The sequence below is a fragment of the Macaca fascicularis genome, chromosome 16 (genome assembly GCF_037993035.2).
Source record: "Macaca fascicularis isolate 582-1 chromosome 16, T2T-MFA8v1.1".
Lineage (NCBI taxonomy): Eukaryota > Metazoa > Chordata > Mammalia > Primates > Cercopithecidae > Macaca > Macaca fascicularis.
In genome coordinates this window covers 88,036,644-88,057,770 of record NC_088390.1, presented here as the reverse complement: position 1 = coordinate 88,057,770, position 21,127 = coordinate 88,036,644, and the positions used below count along the sequence as shown (strand labels likewise).

Below are 21,127 nucleotides of genomic sequence, written 5' to 3'. Positions count from 1 at the left end.
AGCCCAGGAGCTTGAGACCAGCCTGGGCAGTATGGTGACACTCCATCACTACAAAAAAAAATTAACCTGGTGAGGTGGTGCAAGCCTGTGGTCCCAGCTCTTGGGAGGCTGAGGTCAGAGGATCACTTGAATCTTGGAGGTCAAGGCTGCAGTAAGCTGTGATTTTGCCACTGCACTCCAGTCTGGGTGACAGCAAGACCCTGTCTCAAAAAAGTAAAAAAAAGTAACAATTAGAAAATTTCCTGTGATTCTTTTAAATTGTAGGACTCTAATGTTTGTATATAGATCCTGGAACAAAGTAACATCTTTTGTTTTTTTCCCCCCCAAAGACATCTTTTTTAAAGAACACCATTCATTCATGGTTCATGGTGGGTTTTTTCTGTTTAAGTTTGAAGAGACGAAAAGTGTTTTACATATACTCTATAAATAGTGATTAGGAATTAAAGTTGTTTTCTGAGTGAAACTAAGAGTGGAGAGGACAGTGCTCTTAAAATACCTCCCCATATGCGGGTGAATCTCGCCCCGCGGCATCATCTTCTAGAAGGATTGAGCTGGGTATTGAAAGGTGAAGAGTGAGGTTTGGCTTTAGGTTTCAGTGACCCAGATGTTCAAAGACCACAGATGGAAGCCATGGTAGTAGATCAGGACCTCACTAGGCTGTGCAGTAACCATCATGTTTTGTTTGCAACAGATAATTCGTGTCCAGTCCCCAGATGGAGTGAAGCGGATCACAGCAACAAAGAGAGAAACAGCAGCAACATTTTTGAAAAAGGTATCTGTGGCCTGGGTGTTGACCCTCAGGATCTTTTTCATCCTCTGCTGTTACTCCCATCGATACCTTTTCTCTTTTCCTCATTTTCTTATTTTCCCTATTCCCAAATTGCCTCTTGCATTGCTTTTCTCTGTAATAGTTGGGTTGGATGAGATGTTTGTCACAGCTGATAACTGCTCAAAATTATAGGAACAAGAGCCCAAAGGTAAGTGTAAAAGTATTTCACGGCTGGTCACAGTGGCTCACACCTGTAATCCCAGCACTTTGGGAGGCTGAGGTGGGTGGATCGTGAGGTCAGGAGTTTAAGACCAGCCTGACCAAGATGGTGAAACCCCATCTCTACTAAAAATACAAAAATTAGCTGGGCGTGGTTACAGGTGCCTGTAATCCCAGTTACTTGGGAAGCAGAGGCAAGAGAATTGCTTGAACTTGGAAGGCAGAGGTTGCAGTGAGCCGAGATCAGGTCACTGCACTCCAGCCTGGGCAACAGAGTGAGACTCCATCTCAAAAAAAAAAAAAAAACGTATTTCACAAGAGTGGCTGGGCACGGTGGCTCATGCCTGTAATCACAGCACTTTGGGAGACCAAAACAGGTGGATCATGAGGTCAGGAGATCGAGACCATCCTGGCTAACATGGTGAAACCCCATCTCTACTAAAAATACAAAAAATTAGCCGGGCGTGGTGGCGGGCACCGATAGTCCCAGCTACTCTGGAGGCTGAGGCAGGAGAATGGTGGGAACCCGGGAGGCAGAGCTTGCAGTGAGCAGACATCACACCACTGCACTCCAGCCTGGGCAACAAAGCGAGACTCTGTCTCAAAAAAAAAAAAAAAAGAAAAAAGTATTAATTGAGTATGAATTGTAGATATGACTACAGTTGATTCAAAGAATCATCCCTGGCTCTTCCCTGGTCTCCTGACCTGCGTTGTGTCCAGGATTCCCATGACAGTTTTTCTTTTTTTAACCAATCACAAAATATTTCATTTACTATGATAGTTGCATATTATGTACTTCTTAGCTTATCTTCACCGTTTCTTCCTTATTTACTTTTCCCATGGATTTCCTCAGACTATTTCTGTCTGGTGTTATTTCTCTTCAGACTGAAAAACATCCAGGCCGGGCGTGGTGGTTCGTGCCTGTAATCCCAGAACTTTGGGGGGCCGAGGAGGGTGGATCACGAGATCAGGAGCTCAAGACCATCCTGGCTAACATGGTGAAACCCCATCTCTACTAAACATACAAAAAATTAGCCAGGCGTGGTGGTGGGCGCCTGTAGTCCCAGCTACTTGGGAGGCTGAGGCAGGAGAATGGTGTGAACCTGGGAGGCGGGGCTTACAGTGAGCCCAGTGAGCCACTGCATTCCAGCCTGGGTGACAGAGTGAGACTCCATCTCAAAAAAAAAATCCTTTAGCCTTTGTTGCAGGTAGGTTTGTTGGTCACAGACCCTTGGGTTTTTTTTGACCTGAAAATGTTTTAGTTTTACCCTGTGTTTATATGAAGGATATTTTCTTTTTTTTGAGATGGCATCTCGCTCTGTTCCCAGGCTGGAGTAGTGGCACGATCTCGGCTCACTGCAACCTCCGCCTCCTAGGTTCAAGCAATTCTCTGCCTCAGACTCCTGAGTAGCTGCGATTATAGGTGCCCGCCACCACACCCCGCTAATTTTTTGTGTTTTTAGTAGAAACGGGGTTTCACCATCTTCATCAGGTTGGTTGAACTCTTGACCTTGTGATCCACCTGCTTTGGCGTGAGCCACCGCGCCCGGCCATGAAGGGTATTTTCTTTTTATTCTTTTTTTTTTTTTTGAGAGGGAGTCTTGCTCTGTCGCCCAGGCTGGAGTGCAGTGGCGCTATCTCGGCTCATGCAAGCTCCGCCTGCCAGGTTCACGCCATTCTCCTGCCTCAGCCTCCCGAGTAGCTGGGACTACAGGCGCCTGCCACCACTTCCGGCTAATTTTTTGTATTGTTAGTAGAGACGGAGTTTCACTGTGTTAGCCAGGATGGTCTCGATCTGACCTTGTGATCCACCCGCCTCGGCCTCCCAAAGTGCTGGCAGGATATTTTCTTTTTCTTTTTTTTTTTTTGAGACGGAGTCTCGCTCTGTCGCCCAGGCTGGAGTGCGGTGGCCGGATCTCAGCTCACTGCAAGCTCCGCCTCCCGGGTTTACACCATTCTCCTGCCTCAGCCTCCCGAGTAGCTGGGACTACAGGCGCCTGCCACCTCGCCCGGCTAGTTTTTTTGTTTTTTTTTTGTTTTTGTTTTTGTTTTTTTTGAGACGGAGTCTCGCTCTGTCGCCCAGGCTGGAGTGCAGTGGCGCAATCTCGGCTCACTGCAAGCTCCGCCTCCCGGGTTCACGCCATTCTCCTGCCTCAGCCTCCCGAGTAGCTGGGACTACAGGCGCCCACAACCGCGCCCGGCTAATTTTTTGTATTTTTAGTTGAGACGGGGTTTCACCGTGGTCTCGATCTCCTGACCTTGTGATCCGCCCGCCTCGGCCTCCCAAAGCGCTGGGATTACAGGCGTGAGCCACCGCGCCCGGCCCGTTTTTTTGTATTTTTTAGTAGAGACGGGGTTTCACTGTGTTAGCCAGGATGGTCTCGATCTCCTGACCTCGTGATCCGCCTGCCTTGGCCTCCCAAAGTGTTGGGATTACAGGCTTGAGCCACCGCGCCTGGCCAGATATTTTCATTCAGTACGAAGTTCTTTCTTTTTTTGAGATGGAGTCTTTTTCTGTCGCCCAGATTGGAGTGCAGTGGCGTGATCGCGGCTCAGTGCAACCTCTGCCTCCTAGGTTCCAGTGATTGTCCTGCCTCAGCCTCCCAAGTGGCTGGGATTCCAGGCGCGCACCACCATACCCAGCTAATTTTTGTTTTATTTTTTGAGACGGAGTTTCGCTCTTGTTGCCCAGGCTGGAGTGCAATGGTGTGATCTTGGCTCATTGCATATTCTGTCTCCTGGGTTCAAGCGATTCTCCTGCCTCAGCCTCCCGAGTAGCTAGGATTACAGGCATGCGCCACCAAGTCCGGCTAATTTTGTCTTTTTAATAGAGACCGAGTTTCACCATGTTGGTCAGGCTGGTCTCGAACTCCTCACCTCAGGTGATCCACCCGCCTCGGCCTCCCAAAGTGGTGGGATTACAGGCGTGAGCCACTGTGCCCGGCCTCGAAACAGATTTCTAAGTTGACATTTCTTTTTTGTTCCCCACCATGCACTAATTTTTTTTTTTTTTTTTTTTTGAGACAGAGTCTTGCTCTGTCACCCAGGCTGGAGTACAGTAGTGTGATCTCGGCTCACTGCAAGCTCTACCTCCCAGGTTCACGCCATTCTCTTGCCTCAGCCTCCCAAGTAGCTGGGACTACAGGCGCCTGCCACCACGTCTGGCTGATTTTTTGTATTTTTAGTAGAGATGGGGTTTCACCGTGTTAGCCAGGATGGTCTTGATCTCCTGACCTCGTGGTCTGCATGCCTCGACCTCCCAAAGTGTTGGGATTACAGGTGTGAGCCACCGCGCCTGGCCTTTTTTTTGAGACGAAGTCTCATTGTATCGCCCAAGCTGGAGTGCAGTGGCATAATCTTGCCTCACTGCAACCTCCGCCTCCCATGTTCAAGTGATTCTCTTGCCCCAGCCTCCCCAGTAGCTGGGACTACAGGCTCCTGCCACTATGTCCAACTAATTTTTGTATTTTTAGTAGAGATGGGGTTTCACTATGTTGGCCAGTCTGGTCTTGAACTCCTGACCTCAGGTGATCTGCCCGCCTCAGCCTCCCAGAGTGCTGGGATTACAGGTGTGATCCACCTTGCTCGGTCCTTTTTTTTTGCCTAGGTTCGAGTGCACTGGCACAGTCACAGCTCACTGCAGCCTTGACTTCTCGGGCTCAAGCGATCCTCCCACCTCAGCCTCCCAGCTGATTGCTTAATTTTTTGGTAGAGATGGGGGTTTCACCACGTTGTCTAGGCTGTCCTTGATCAAGTGATCCTCCCCGCCCTGCCTCCCAGAGTGCTGGGATTCCAGGCGGGAGCTGTGGTGCCTGGTCCTGTTAAGCATTTGAAGCTGTTATTCCACCATCTTCTTATCTTCGTTTATCTCTGGCTTTCAGCAGTGTGACTCTGGTGTGCCTCGCAGTGGTGTTCTTTGTCTGTATCCTAACTTGAGAGAGTTTGCTGAACTTCCTGGATTTGTTATTTGATGTTTTTCATTAAATTTTGGGGTTTTGGCCACTCTTTAAATTTTTCTGTTCTATCTTCGTTCTTTTCTGTCTTTTTTTTTTTGAGACAGAGTCTTGCACTGTCACCCAGGGTGGAGTGCAGTGGCGCAGTCTCGACTCACTGTGAACTCCACCTCCCAGGTTCAGGCCATTCTCCTGCCTCAGCCTCCCGAGTACCTGGGACTACAGGTGCCTGCCACCACGCCCGGCTAATTTTTTTTAGTTTTAGTAGATTCGGGGTTTCACCTTGTTAGCCAGGATGATCTTGATCTCCTGACCTCGTGATTCACCCGTCTTGGTCTCCCAAAGTGGCCTTCCAAAGTGGCCTTCCAAAGTGCTAGGATTACAGGCGCGAGCCACTGCGCCTGGCCTGTTTGTTTTTTTCAGTGAGACGGAGTCTCACTCTGTCGCCCAGGCTGGAGTTCAGTGGCGCGATCTCTGCTCACTGCAAGCTCCGCCTCCCAGGTTCATGCCATTCTCCTGCATCAGCCTCCTGAGTAGCTGGTACTACAGGCACCCACCACCATGCATGGCTGATTTTTTTGTATTTTTAGTAGAGATGGGATTTCACGGCATTTGCCAGGATGGTTTCGGTCTCCTGACCTTGTGATCCGCCTGCCTCGGTCTCCCAAAGTGCTGGGATTACAGGTGTGAGCCACCGTGCTTGCCCATTTTTTTTTTTTTTTTTGAGATGAAGTCTCACTCTGTCGCTCAGGCTGGAGTACAGTGGCATGATCTCTGCTCACTGCAACCTCTGCCTCCAAGGTTCAAGTGATTCTTCTCTCTCAGCTTCCTGAGTAGCTGGGATTACATGGGTGCGCCACCACGCCTGGCTAATCTTTGTATATTTAGTAGAGGTGGGGTTTCACCATGTTGGCCAGGCTAGTCTCGAACTCCTGACCTCAGGTAGTCTGCCCAACTCGGCCTCCCAAAGTGCTGGGATTACAGGCTTGAGCCTTTGCGCCCGACCCTCATGTTTTCTAGTGAGGAGCATTTGATGCTGTACCATGGGTTCCTAAGGCTCTGTTTTTTTTGTTTTTTTTTTTGTTTTTTTCCAAATCTCTGCCTTCAGATTGTATACCTGTTATTTTTATTGATTCATTTCTGTTTTTCTCTTTAGAGTTGGTTGGATTCTCACTCTGTCGCTCAAGCTGGAGTGCAGTGGTGTGATCATATCTCATTGTAGCCTTGAATTTCTGGGCTCAAGCAGTGCTCCCACCTCATTCTCCCGAGTTGCTGGGACCACAAGCTATTCACCTATGTCTTCTGCCCTCTCCCTTCTGCTGATAAGTCCATTCAGTGAATTTTTTATTTTTGTTTTTGTGTTTTTCAGTTCTAGAATTTCCATTTGATTGTTCTTATATGATTTGTTTCTCTACCGAGATTCACGTTCCTTTCATTTGGGTATGTCTACTCTGATGACCCCTCAGTGTAGAGCTCTAGCTCTGGCCCTTTGCCTGGACTCAGACACAGATGCATACCTGCCTGCTGGATGGCTTCACGGGAGTGTGTCTGGTTGTCACCTCCAATCTCAGTGTCAAATGGAGGTCCTGATTTTCCCTCTAGTCTTCTTTTTTTTTTTTCGTTGAGACAGAGTCTCACTTTGTCGCCCAGACTGGAGTGCAGTGGCTGGATCTCAGCTCACTGCAAGCTTCGCCTCCCGGGTTCACGCCATTCTCCTGCCTCAGCCTCCCGAGTAGCTGGGACTACAGACGCCCGCCACCTCGCCCGGCTAGGTTTTTGTATTTTTTAGTAGAGACGGGGTTTCACCGTGTTAGCCAGGATGGTCTCGATCTCCTGACCTTGTGATCCGCCCGTCTCGGCCTCCCAAAGTGCTGGGATTACAGGCTTGAGCCACCGCGCCCGGCCGGTCTTCTACCTTTTTTAGCCTTTCCTTTCATAGTTCCCTCACAGGTGTTACTTCCACATAGTTTCTCAATCTGGAATTCTCAGCTTTACTCTGACCTCCTTCCTTTCTCATTGCATTCCTGCCCCTGGTCTTATTTGTCAGCAGGGCCTGGCGATGACCACTGCTGGAAGGTGTGCTCTTGCCTTCATCCCCACCATCCTGTCCCATCTCATCCCCTGTCTCAGCCCGTCTCTCTTGTCTCTAGGATTGGAACTCTAGCTTCCTGTTCAGTGTGGTGTTGAGAAACAGATTTTGTGGATGATGATTCCCCCTGCCTTTAGACTGTGTGGCTTCCCACCGCCCTGTCTGCCTCACCAGCCTCATCCCTTTCCATCTTCCTTATTGTTTATTGGGCTCTAGCCTCCGTGTTTCCAACGCCCTTCCTGCCTCCTGGTCTTTGTGCTTGCTCCTGCTCCCTGCAGCCTTTTCTCCCAGCTCGCGTGTGGCAGGCTTACCCGCCGCTAAGTGGGCCATGCTTAGTTGAACCTCTTCAGAGAGACCTTTAGCCTCCCATTTGAGGTTTCTTTTCCTTTTCTGTCATAGTGCTTATTTCGACCTTTGTTGACTTTGTCTCCCCTATTTGATGGTAAACTGCTTGACCGCAGGAACCTTTTTTTTTTTTTTTTCTTTTTTTGAGACGGAGTCTTGTTCTGTTGCCCAGACTGGAGTGCAATGGCATGGATCTCGGCTCACTGCAGCTCCGCTTCTCAGGTTCAAGTTATTCTCCTGTCTCAGCCCACTGACTAGCTGGGACTATAGGTAGGCGTGCACCACTATGCTGGGCTAATTTTTGTGTTTTTTTTTTTTTTTCTGAGACGGAGTTTCACTCTCGTCGCCCAGTCTGGAATGCAATGGCGCGATCTTGGCTCACTGCAACCTCTGCTTTCCGGTTTCAAGCGATTCTCTTGCCTCAGCCTCCCGAATAGCTGGGATAACAGGTGCCCACCACCACGCCCAGCTAATTTTTGTCTTTTAGTAGAGACAGGGTTTCCTCAAGTTGGCCAGGCTGGTCTTGATCTCCTGACCTCATGATCCGCCTTCCTCGGCCTCTGAAAGTGCTGGGATTACAGACGTGAGTCACTGCACCTGGCCAAATTTTTTTTTTTTTTTTTGAGATGGAGTCTCACTCTGTCACTCAGGCTGGAGTGCAGTGGTGTGATCTCGGCTCACTGCAAGCTCCGCCTCCTGGGTTCACACCGTTCTCCTGCCTCAGCCTCCCAAGTAGCTGGGACTACAGGTGCCTGCCACAATGCCCGGCTAATTTTTTGTATTTTTAGTTGAGATGGGGTTTCACCATGTTGGCCAGGATGGTCTCGATCTCCTGACCTTGTGATCCACCCGTCTCGGCCTCCCAAAGTGTTGGGATTATAGGCGTGAGCCACCGCATCCAGCCTAATTTTTGTATTTTTAGGAGAAATGGGGTTTCACCATGTTGGTCAGGCTGGTCTTGAATTCCTGACTTCAGGTGATCCGCTCACCTCGGCCTCCTGAAGTGCTGGGATTACAAATAAGAGCCCCCACGCCTGGCCAGAAACCGTGTCTTTTCTAGTTCATTTTTGTGGTCTGAACACCCAGAATGGAGCTGAGCACATAGAACTGCTTAATGTTTGTTGAAGGAATGAGTGAATATTCCCAGTATCTAGCAAAGAGCCCTGCACAGTGGACATTTTATGATTGAACTAGTGGCATCATTCTGTGTTAGGTTTCAGAATTAGAATTGAAGTTTTTTTGTTTTTTTTTTGAGACGGAGTCTCGCTGTGTCGCCCAGGCTGGAGTACAGGGGCGCGATCTTGGCTCACTATAAGCTCCGTGTCCCGGGTTTACGCCATTCTCCTGCCTCAGCCTCCCGAGTAGCTGGGACTACAGGTGCCCGCCACCTCGCTCGGCTAGATTTTTATTTATTTATTTATTTATTTATTTATTTATTTTTTAGTAGAGACGGGGTTTCACCGTGTTAGCCAGGATGGTCTGGATCTCCTGACCTCATGATCCACCCGTCTCGGCCTCCCAAAGTGCTGGAATTACAGGCTTGAGCCACCGCGCCCGGCCTCGGCTAGTTTTTCATATTTTTTAGTAGAGATGGGGTTTCACTGTGTTAGCCAGGATGGTCTCGATCTCCTGACCTCGTGATCCGCCCATCATGGCCTCCCAGAGTGCTGGGATTACAGGCTTGAGCCACCACGCCCGGCTGAGTATTTTTTTTTTGAGACAGAGTTTTGCTTTTTTTTGAGGCGGAGTCTGACTCTGTCGCCCAGGCTGGAGTGCAGTGGTGCGATCTCGGCTCACTTTAAGCTCCGCCTCCTGGGTTCACCCCATTCTTCTGCCTCAGCCTCCCGAGTAGCTGGGACCACAGGCGCCCGCCACCATGCCTGGCTAATTTTTTTTTTTTTTTTTTTTTTTTTGTATTTTTAGTAGAGACGGGGTTTCACCGTGTTAGCCAGGATGGTCTCGATCGCCTGACCTCGTGATCCGCCCGCCTCGGCCTCCCAAAGTGCTAGGATTTCAGGCATGAGCCACCGTGCCCGGCCCTTTTTTTTTTTTTTTGAAACAAAGTCTTCCTCTGTCACCCAGGCTGAAGTGCAGTGGCATGATCTTGGCTCACTACAGCCTCCACCTTCCGGGTTCAAGCAGTTCTACCTCAACCTCCTGGGTAGCTGGGATTACAGGTGTGCGCCAGCATGCCTGGCTAATTTTTGTATTTTTGGTAGAGACGGTTTCACTATGTTGACCGGGCTTGTCTCAAACTCCTGACCTCGCGATCTTCCCGCCTTGGCCTCCCATAGTGCTGAGATTACAGGCGTGAGCCTCCACACCCAGCTTGAGTTTTGTTCTTGTTGCCCAAGCTGGAGTGGAATAGCGCGATCTCAGCTCCCTGCAACCTCTACCTCCCAGCTTCAAGTGATTCTCCTGCTTCAGCCTCCCAAGTAGCTGGGATTACAGGCATGTGCCACCACGCCCAGCTAATTTTGTAGTTTCAGTAAAGATGGGGATTTACCATGTTGGTCAGGCTGGTCTCGAACTCCTAACCTCAGATGATCCTCTCATCTCATCCTCCCAAAGTGCTGGGATTACAGGCATGAATCACCGCGCCTGGCCTGGAATTGGGTTTTTACAATTGATTTCAAAAGTAGAAATTGAACTTTTCAAACATAGCCATTGGCCGGGCATGGTGGCTCATGCCTGTAATTCCAGCACTTTGGGAGGCTGAGGTGGGTGGATCACCTGAGGTCAGGAGTTTGAGACCACCCTGGCCAACATGGCGAAACCCTGTCTCTACTAAAAATACAAAAATCAGCCGGGCATGGTGGCAGGCGCCTGTAATCCCAGCTACTTGGGAGGCTGAGGCAGGAGAATCACGGGAACCCAGGAGGTGAAGGTGCAGTAAGCCACGATCACGCCACTGCACTCCAGCCTGGGCAACAGAGCGAGACTCTGAAAACAAAACAAAGATAGCCCTAACTCTTGTTTGCTTCAAAGTCTTAAATGTGTTATAAAGTTTCATCTTTGACAAGACTGTTGCTTTTTTGGCCACTTTATTCGTTTTAATGACAAGACTGTTGCTTTTTTGGCCACTTTATTCGTTTTAATAGATACCTTTGTGAGCAGTACAAATTTCTTTATCAGAGCAGAATAGCAAGAGGAATTTGGTAAATGATGAGCACCTTCCAAATTTGTGAATACTCTTCTAGTAATGTCTGATGTGTGTATGGTATGTGTAGTGATATTTAGCATTTTATTAAATTTCTGTTCTTTTGGCCTTGTTTTAGGTAGCAAAGGAGTTTGGCTTCCAAAATAATGGCTTCTCAGTTTACATCAATAGAAACAAGACCGGAGAGATAACAGCCTCCTCCAACAAATCCCTCAACTTGCTAAAAATCAAGTAAGTGTCCTCTGAGGAGGAAGCAGGGTATGGGGGGAAATGAGGTCCCCATGATCTGTCCGAGGTTGCCCAGTTTTATCCTCTTTCCTCTTCACACCACTCATTATGGTCTTATCAACTGACCAGAATACACGTGACTGTGTTGCTTGCCAGGGATTCAGTAATTATCCTGAATCTGCCGTTGCTATTGAGCAGATTTAATTGACTTTGCAGAATTCTGGAGTTTGTGTCACTGAGGAGAAAGTTATTGTCTCTGTCCATGTATGGCGTGGAGTGAGCTGCATACTCAGCCGCTTGTCTGGAGTGAAATACCTTGAATGCAGCTGTGTGCAGGGAAATCACGTTAGCCCTGCTGGCTTGGGTAGGAGTGCCGGCAGTGCAGTGGCCCATGCCACTCCGTAGAGTTGGTCATTCAGGACCGTCAGGACTCAGAGACCTCTTATCACAGCCTGGCTGCTGCCTGGTTTTGTAAAGTGTTACTGGAACACAGCCAGGTCGTGTTGTTGGTGCCAGTTTTCATGTTACAAGGGCAGAGTTGAGTAGTTGTGGTAGACCGTGAGGCCTGCAAAGCTGAAAGTATTGACTGGCCCTTTACAGAACACGTGTGCTGGCTCCCATCGAAACTGTTTGGGCACTTGCTCACATATCCCTTAGATCAGTTCAGTCGTTAGGGAGCGAGTGGTCAGTTTTCCTCTCGACGCTGCAGGTTGCATGTGCTGTGGCCACTGGCTCAGTGGTGGGCCTGGGACCTGCTGGCAGTTGGCTGTGGGTCTGTTTACCAGCCAGAATGATAGGCTGGTTTTGCACTTTGGTCACTTTTAGATTCACAGATTAATATATCTAGGGACACAATATGCAATCGTAGCATTTATTTGTTCTTAACAAAGATTTATTTGGCACCTACTGTTTGCCTACCCCTGTGATGAGGTGAAACAGAACCTCTTGTTATTGTTCATTGCCAGAGTGACCCTTCCTTTGAGCTTATGAAGGGTTTTGCATCTTGATAATTCTTTTTTCTCTCTTCTCTTCTCTTCTCTTGTCTTCTCTTGTCTTCTCTTCTCTTCTCTTCTCTTCTCTTTTCTTTCTTTCTTGAAGGGTTTTGCATCTTGATAATCCTTCCTTCCTTCCTTCCTTTTCCTTTTCCTTTTCTTGAGACAGAATCTCGCCCTGTCACCCAGGCTGGAGTGCGGTGGTGCGATCATAACTCACTACAGCCTCGACCTTCTGGGCTCAAGTGATACTCCTGCCTCAGCCTCCTGAGTAGCTGGGATTACAGGCACATTTTTCATTTTTAAATCAAATCTGGCTGGTAATTTTTTTTTTAAGTTTAAATCTGGAACACGTAACCGTATCTAAAGGTAAAGAGAATGTGAATGCACACCCTCTGTCCCAGCCAGAGGAACTCTCAGCTCATGACCATGCTTGTGTCCCGCTGCTCTTGCCCTCCTTCCTTCTCTCCTGTTGCTTGGCCTTTTTTTCTCTCTCCCCTTTTTAATTATTAAACAAAATGCGTACTGAACACCTCAGAGAACAGTGTATGCCTTGATGGGTGAACCTTATGTGTCACCATTGCAAGCACCAAGCAGGTCCGGGGATAAGGCATTGGCAGCCACCCCGGAAATTTCCCTAACGGTGTCTGCTGTTCTTTTTTTCTTTCTTTCTTTTTTTTTTTTTTTTTTTGAGATGGAGTCTCGCTCTGTCGCCCAGGCTGGAGTGCAATGGCGTGATCCCAGCTCACTGCAACCTCCGCCTCCTGGGTTCAAGCATTTCTCCTGCCTCAGCCTCCCAAGTAGCTGGGACTACTTATATAGAGATGGGGTTTCACTGTGTTGGCCAAGCTGGTCTCAAACTCCTGACCTCGTGATCTGCCTGCCTTGGCCTTCCAAAGTGCTAGGATTACAGATGTGAGCCCCAGTGCCCAGCTCTTTATTCTTTCATTACTTGAGTATCTGTCCCTAGACACTGCCAGTTAGTCTTGCTTTCTTTTTTTTTTTTTTTTTTGAGACGGAGTCTCGCTCTGTCGCCCAGGTTGGAGTGCAGTGGCCGGATCTCAGCTCACTGCAAGCTCCACCTCCCAGGTTTATGCCATTCTCCTGCCTCAGCCTCCTGAGTAGCTGGGACTACAGGCGCCCGCCACCTTGCCCGGCTAGTTTTTTGTATTTTTAGTAGAGACGGGGTTTCACCGTCTTAGCCAGGATGGTCTCGATCTCCTGACCTCATGATCCGCCCGTCTCGGCCTCCCAAAGTGCTGGGATTACAGGCTTGAGCCACCGCGCCCGGCCTAGTCTTGCTTTCTAAGGAAATTTGTATGTCTTACATCTTGTAATCTTCAGGTTCACCTTCTATCTCTTTCCTTTTCTTAAAATTTATCTGTTGAGGAACTTGGTTCCTTGACCTGTAGGGTTTCCCACTCTGAGGTCTTGCTGATTTCATGTTCACAAGACACTTCAGCGTTACCCTCTGTGTCCTGGATTTCCTGCCGATCCACAGTGGTTTACAGAGGCCTGACAGGCCATTCCCTCAGCAGGACCATGGGGTGCTGTACACCTACCTTTTTTTTTTTTTTTTTTTTTGAGACAGAGTCTCAATCTTGCTCAGGCTGGAGTGCAGTGGTGCGATCTCAGCTCACTGCAGCCTCTGTCTCCCCGGTTTGAGCGATTCTCCTGCCTCAGCCTCCTGAGTAGCTGGGACTACAGGTGCCCACCACCATACCCAGGTAATTTTTGTATTTTTAGTAGAGACGGGATTTCACCATGTTGGCCAGGCTGGTCTCAATCTCTTGACCTCAAGTGATTCACCTGCCTCAGCCTCCCAAAGTGTTGGCATTACAGACGTGAGCCACCACGCCTGGCCCCCTGCCTTTGTCCTTTTTCTTTTCTTTCTTTCTTTTTTTTATTTTTTTCTTGAGATAGAGTTTCATTCTTGTTGCCCAGGCTGGAGTGCAGTGGAATGATCTCAGCTCATTGGCAACCTCCGCGCCCCCGGGTTCAAGTGATTCTCCTGCCTCAGCCTCCTGAGTAACTGGGATTACAGGCATGTGCCACCAAGCCTGGCTCACTTTTTCTTTTTTTGAGACGGAGTCTCGCTCTGTCGCCCAGGCTGGAGTGCAGTGGCGTGATCTTGGCTCACTGCAAGCTCCACCTCCCAAGTTCATGCCATCCTCCTGCCTCAGCCTCCCGAATAGCTGGGACTATAGGTGCCCGCCAACATCCTGGCTAATTTTTTGTATTTTTTGTAGAGGTGGGGTCTCACCATGTTAGCCAGGGTGGTCTTGGTCTCCTGACTTCGTGATCCACCTGCCTTGGCCTCCCAAAGTGCTGTGCGTTAGCCACTGCGCCCGGCCTAATTTTGTATTTTTTTTTTTTTTTTTGAGATGGAGTCTTGCTCTGTCGCCCAGGCTGGAGTGCAGTGGCTGAATCTCAGCTCACTGCAGGCTCCGCCTCCCGGCTTTATGCCATTCTCTTGCCTCAGCCTCCCGAGTAGCTGGGACTACAGGCGCCCGCCACCTCACGTGGCTAGTTTTTTGTATTTTTTAGTAGAGACGGGGTTTCACCATGTTAGCCAGGATGGTCTCGGTCTCCTGACCTTGTGATCCGCCCGTCTCAGCCTCCCAAAGTGCTGGGATTACAGGCTTGAGCCACCACACCTGGCCTAATTTTGTATTTTTAAGTAGAGATGGGGTTTCTCCATGTTGGTCAGGCTGGTCTCAAACTCCCAACCTCAGGTGATCCGCTGGCCTCAGTCTCCAGAAGTGCTGGGATTACAGGAGTGAGCCATCACACCTGGCCCCCTCTTTTTTTTTCTTTAGAGACAGGGTCTTTGTCGACACCATTGTGAGCTATGATTGTGCCACTGCACTGCAGCTGGGCAACAGAGCAAGACCCTGTCTCAAAAGTATATAAATAAATAAATACTCTGATTATTTTTCCCCCTAAATCTGGCTGTTGGCTTCAAGTCCTCACAGGTGCCATGTTGCTCCTGGTTTCTCCTAGTTTCTGCTCTGCTGCCACGTTGGCCCACTGGCCTCCAGTGAAGACCACTGGGTGGCTGAGTGCTCCCCATCTGGGCTGTGAGACATGGGAGCCTGCCTCTTGGGTCTTGTGACTGTTGGTATCTGTCTGCCCCCACTTGTATCCCTGCCCCTACATTGCTGTAGATGCATCGGTGGGACCTGGCATGCGGTCTAGCTGTCTGCAGGAGGGAGATTTGGGAAGAGCCACTGACTTTGGCACCTGCCGCCTCCATGTCCTAGAATCCCGCCTGGTCATTTTGGATCGCCTCTATCACTAACCCTCTTCTTCCATTTCGTTGTTCATTTAATATCCCATGTAAAGGTTGATATTCTGTCTCAGAATTTCTGTCTCTGAGTCTTTGCTAGTCTAACTCTTGGTTAATTATGTCTCTACCCAGTCTTACTTGCGTGGTAGTGTGTTACTCTTCTTTTTTTTTTTTTTTTTTTTTGAGACGGAGTCTCACGCTGTTGCCCAGGCTGGAGTGCAGTGGCGCGATCTCAGCTCACTGCAAGCTCCGCCTCCCGGGTTCCCGCCATTCTCCTGCCTCAGCCTCCTGAGTAGCTGGGACTACAGGCGCCCGCCACCGCGCCCGGCTAATTTTTTTTTGTATTTTTAGTAGAGACGGGGTTTCACTGTGGTCTCGATCTGCTGACCTTGTGATCCGCCCGCCTCGGCCTCCCAAAGTGCTGGGATTACAGGCTTGAGCCACCGCGCCCGGCCTCTTTTTTTTTTTTGAGATGGAGTCTCGCTCTGTCGCCCAGGCTGGAGTGCAGTGGCGCGATCTCGGCTCACTGCAAGCTCCACCTCCTGGGTTCATGCCATTTTCCTGCCTCAGCCTTCTGAGTAGCTGGGACTACAGGTGCCTGCCACCACCACCCCTGGCTAATTTTTTTTGTATTTTTAGCAGAGATGAGGTTTCACTGTGTTAGCCAGGATGGTCTCAATCTCCTGACCTCGTGATCTTCCCACCTCGGCCTCCCAAAGTGCTGGGATTACAGGTGTGAGCCACTGTGCCCGGTCCAGATTTAGCAGCTTTTCTACAGAGAAGGTTTGCATTTGCTTTTGTTGGCACAGGGGGGTGTGATGGACCTACAACTCCTTCAAGTTAATTTCTGTCTTTGGACTTTCTGAACCAGATGTCATCATCCCTGGTTCTGCCGCAGATTCATGGCCCAGCAGGCCTTTAGTTACAGTCTCAGAGGTGACTTTTTTTTTTGCTCTATACTAGATAGAGGCAGATGGGCTTCCTCCTTGGTTCCTATTTTCAGCTGGTAGGTTTTTCACAGCTGTTGAGGCATTCTTTGGTTATCTGCATTTATGTGGAAGTTTCAGACTCAGTTGCCCCCTCTGGGCAGGGAAGCTCAAGTCCTTGTCTCCCAGTGCTCAGCAAACTGCTGTAGGCCCAAAGTTGTGAGTGAATTACTGAGAGTGGCCTTGGCCCCGTAAGCAGCTCTGAGCTCTGTGTTGCTGGCTGCTGTCTTGAGTGCACTGCTGGGTTTGTCCTCTGAGGATTTCCTCCACTTTCTTTAGAGCTCAGCAGTTGATTTTAGAGTATATTTGTTGAAATTGATCTAGTGTGTAAGTCAAGTTTTTTGTATTAGTAGTTAGAGGGTGTTTAGGAATATGTAATCTGCTATTAGAAACAGACGTCTTGACTGGATGTGGTGGCTCACGCCTGTAATCCTAGTACTTTGGGAGCCTGAGGCAGGCGGATCACCTGAGGTCAGGAGTTTGAGACCAGCCTGTCCAACGTGGAGGAACCTCGTCTCTACTGAAAATACACTAAGTATCTGGGCGTGGTGGCAGGCACATGCCTGTAATCCCAGCTACTTGGGAGGCTGAGGCAGGAGAATCGCTTAAACCCGGGAGATGCAGGTTCCTGTGTGCCAAGATTGCGCCACTGCACTCCAGCCTGGGTGACAGAGCAAGACTCTGTCTCAAAAAAAAAAAGAGAAAGAAACAGACATCTCTGACTTCGTAATGTTCGGTAATGTTCGTCACCCCCGAATGAGGGAAGAAGAAGGGGAGGTAAGAAATTAGTTGAAGAGCTGCCCTGAGGCCCGGTGTCCGTGTGTCCTTGAGGCCTCTGTTCTTCCTTCACACTGTGTTGGTTTGGAGCTGTGGATCCTGCCCTCTCAGTCTGTGTCCTGTGTGTGTGTCTTGTTGGCAGCAGTTAAATATCCATCAGAGGACATGCTGCAGCCTTTCTTCCGAGGCTGGCCTGGAGGGTTAGTGTTGGCAGCCATCTCTGGTCACTTGGGACCCCAGGCGGCTTCTGTGGACTGTGAGTGGAGATGCTTGTTGGTCTCTGAGGTCAGCAGTTTGCCATGGCAGTCAAGCCTGGCACCAAGTTGGCAGCGTGACTCTTTAGACTGAAACTGATGGAAAACCAAATGTGACTTGTGGCAGCCTTTTTGGAAAGCCGTATGTCAGCAGCTTCAGAGACAAACAGAAACCCTTAAGCATGACTCTTGGGAGTTTGCCCTTTAGAAGGAAAACTGCAGGGACGTCTGTCCGTGGGTGTTTTTGGGTGGTGTTGATGGTGGCAGAAACTGGCAGACAGTGTGCATACTCGTCAGTGTGGGAGTGGCTGAGGAGTGGTTAAGCAGCCTCACTGGGGAACGTGCAGCCATTGTCATAGCAATTAGACGCAGACCCCTTATATTTGGAGGATTTTATGAGGGGTCGTTGAAGTAGAAAAGTATGTCTCTGCTAATCTCACTTTTTTGTGTGTGTGTGATGGAGTCTTGCTCTGTCACCAGGCTGGAGTGCAGTGGCATGATCTCAGCTCACTGTAACCTCCGCCTCCTGGGTTCAAGTGATTCTCCTGCCTCAGCCTCCCGAGTAGCTGGGACTACAGGCATGCGCCACCATGCCCAGCTAATTTTTTTGTATTTTTAATAGAGATGGGGTTTCACCATGTTGGTCAGGATGGTCTCGATCTCTTGACCTCGTGATCCACCTGCCTTGGCCTCCCAAAGTGCTGGGATTTTTTTTTTTTTTTTTTTTTTTTTTTTTTTTTTTTGAGACGGAGTCTCGCTCTGTCGCCCAGGCTGGAGTGCAGTGGCCGGATCTCAGCTCACTGCAAGCTCCGCCTCCCGGGTTCACGCCATTCTCCTGCCTCAGCCTCCCGAGTAGCTGGGACTACAGGCGCCCGCCACCTCGCCCGGCTAGTTTTTTGTATTTTTTAGTAGAGACGGGGTTTCACCGTGTTAGCCAGGATGGTCTTGATCTTGTGACCTCGTGATCTGCCCGTCTCGGCCTCCCAAAGTGCTGGGATTACAGGCTTGAGCCACCACGCCCGGCCAAGTGCTGGGATTACAGACATGAGCCACCGAGCCCGGCCAATCCCACTTTTTAAAAGTAGTGACAGCTCCCATGTGTGTCTGTGCTTCCGTGTGTATGTGAACGCCAATAAAGCAGTGGAGATACATGCAGCCAGCACATGCAGTGTTGGGGGAGGAGGGAGCCTCCCAGAGGCCAGAGGAATGGCTGAGGGAGGTGGGGGCCAAGCAGAGGGTGAGAGGTGGGAGGAGAGGCCCTGATGCCCAGCAGGTCCATTGTGGCTGTGTGTACATGAAAAATCATTTAGGTGTATGGAGGCTTCACAGACTTTAAGGTAAAATTGTAAGAAAAATTAAATTCCAGAGACCTGCATACTGGTCTTTATAATGCCAAGAAACATAGGGGAGATGTTAGAAGAGAATTGTGGTCTTAAAATTAGAAACCTCATTATTTAGGCCTACAGGGGTGGTTGTTGGCATTTGCTTTTTGCAGATATCCGAGTTGGGGTTCCATGAAGCTCAGGTGGTAAGGGAAGGCATTGGCCTCTGTTTGTCATTTGAACAGGCATGGCGATTTGTTGTTCCTGTTTCCCTCGAGCCTTGCTGGGCCCTCATCTGAAATGGAGACGTCAGCTCCACCGGGCTTCAGGGTCTTTGGCGCTCCCAACGTGGTGGAGGATGAGATTGATCAGTACCTCAGCAAACAGGATGGGAAGATTTACCGAAGCCGAGACCCACAGCTGTAAGTGATCCATGGGATTCTAGGGTCCTACATGTGGTGATCTTAATGGGTGAATAAAGGAAAATATTTATAACATGTCCTGTTTTAATAAGTATCTGATGAAGAAATGTAAGTCTTAAGTTTTACTATTTTCAGGTTAAACTTTACTTCCAAGTTATCTTGTTAGCTTTTTATCAGTTTTTTTTTTGTTGTTGTTTTTTAGCTTTTTATCAGTTTCAATGTCAAAATATGTTCCCATAAGAAGTTTTGAAGCATTGGGTACAAAGAGACTGGAAAGGTATTGGGGGAGTTGGGGGCCTCACACCAAGTCTTTACTGTGATATTCTCTGGAGATGCTGACTTCCATGCAGAGTGGGACGTTAGTCAGCAGCTGCAGGGGAGGGAAGAGGGAAGGGGCAGGTAGTTGTGTGTGTGCACCCGTGTGAGGTGCGTGCTGTGTCTCTCATTTCGTAGTGGTTGGATGATTTTGACCTGCCACACTAGTGTGCGCTCTCCATCCCTGCAGCGAGCATTTCACTTGCAGAAGATGCTGTGCTTTGGAATATTCCCTCCTCACCTGGGGCTATATGAAGTGTTTATGTATATATATATTTGTTTTAGATTTTTTGCAATTCCTTTTAAATAAACCAGTGAGAAGGATCTGAGTTTACACTTGGCCATGTGAAATTATCTGAGCGAAGGTTGTCTCTGCAGTGGGGTCGTTTTCAAAATGCATCACTCTGTAGATGTGACGGGGTGCTGACTTTGAGATACTGGGATTCCAAATGCTGCATTAGCAACTTTTATGTCTTAGCTCAGAGAACCATAAATGGCACTCGGCTGCCATTGGCATGGAGCCACTTTGTAGCCATAGCCATTAGCCGGCATGCCTTTTCCATTTGTGTTTCCTCCCAGGGGCCTGGTGCTGGCTTGCTTGCATGATCTGTTTTCATTGCTTCATTAGCAACTTTTGAGAGAGAGAGCGCGCGCACGCGCGTGTGTGTGTGTGTGTGTGTGTGTGTGTGTGTGTGTGTGTGTGTTCTGACCCGTCATCAGGTAGAGCCTGCCTGTTTATTAGGAAGTACAGAGACCACCTCTGTTTCGAAACACAGAGCCTGTATGCATCTAAGAATTCTGACTCCATTTAGAAAGGGATCTGATGGAGTCCCAGAGGGACTGCCACCGGCGTCTCACCACGCCACCACTGCCTTCACGTTGTGTGTGTTGTGCTCCCAAGGCTTCTGTGACTGAAAATGTCAGAAACCCATGGGACAAGTGTTTTTTGTTTTTTGTTTTTTTGTTATTTCCCAAAATGCACATGAAGTAGGTATTTTCCAAACTTGGATTATTTATGCACGGCTCTCAGGCCCTTTGCCATGTTCACGTACCAGCTTTGTTATTATTTATTTAACGCTTTTTCTTTAAATGGACTTGGCCGGACACAGTTGCTCATGCCTGTAATCCCAGCACTTTGGGAGGCTGAGGCAGGTGGATCACCTGAGGTCAGGAGTTCAAGACCAGCCTGACCAATATGGTGAAACCCCGTCTCTACTAAAAATACAAAAATTAGCCAGGTATGGTGCTGTGTGCCTGTAATCCCAGCTACTTGGGAGGCTGAGATAGGAGAATCACTTGAACCCAGGAGGTGGAGGTTGCAGTGAGCTGAGATCGCACCACTGCACTCCAGCCTGGGTGACAGAGTAAAACTCCGTCTCAAAAGAAAAAAAAAAAAAAAACCAAAAAACTATTTTATTTATTTTTTTGAGTTGGAATTTCACTCTTGTTGTCCAGGCTGGAGTGCAGTGGCACAATCTCAGCTCATTGCAACCTTCTCCTCTCAGGTTCAAGTGATTCTCCTGCCTCAGCCTCCCTAGTAGCTGGCATTACAGGCACTTGCCACCATGCCCAGCTAATTTTTGTATTTTCAGTAGAGACGGGGTTTCACCGTGTTGGCCAGGCTTGTCTTTAACTCCTGACCTCAGGTGATCCACCCATCTCAGCCTCCCAAAGTGTTGGGATTAGAGATATGAGCCACCACCTTTGGCCAAAAAACTACTTAAATTGACTTTGAGTTCGTTCACTTTTATCTTTGGTTTTTGTTATTTTAAGCAGTTGATCCTCATGAAGTCACAGGTTTGATGTGCAGGTCTGTTTTTTCTCATTCATATCAACATAAATAGTAAACTGCTGGGTGTGGTGCTACACACCTGGAGTCCCAGATACTCGGGAGGCTGAGGTGGGAGTGCTTGAGCCCAGGAATTCAAGGCTGCAGTGAGTCATGATCACCACTGCACTCCAGCCTGGGTGATAGAGTGAGAGCCTGTCTTTAAACAAAACAAAACA

General features: G+C 48.9%; 1 protein-coding gene across 4 annotated transcripts in view; it reads left to right on the top strand.

Annotated features, from left to right (window-relative positions):
* NPLOC4 (NPL4 homolog, ubiquitin recognition factor) overlaps positions 1-21,127 on the top strand; it is an 87,614-nt gene that overhangs the window by 6,236 nt on the left and 60,251 nt on the right. For all 4 annotated transcript variants that reach the window (XM_074020920.1, XM_045376493.2, XM_045376492.2 and 1 more), the window contains 3 exons: positions 692-772; positions 10,654-10,766; positions 18,629-18,805. Coding sequence is in view for 3 of the 4 variants with exons in the window: in XM_045376493.2 (XP_045232428.2) it covers positions 692-772; positions 10,654-10,766; positions 18,629-18,805 (371 nt within the window). In the remaining variant the exon portion in view is untranslated. The remainder of the gene's footprint in view (positions 1-691; positions 773-10,653; positions 10,767-18,628; positions 18,806-21,127) is intronic.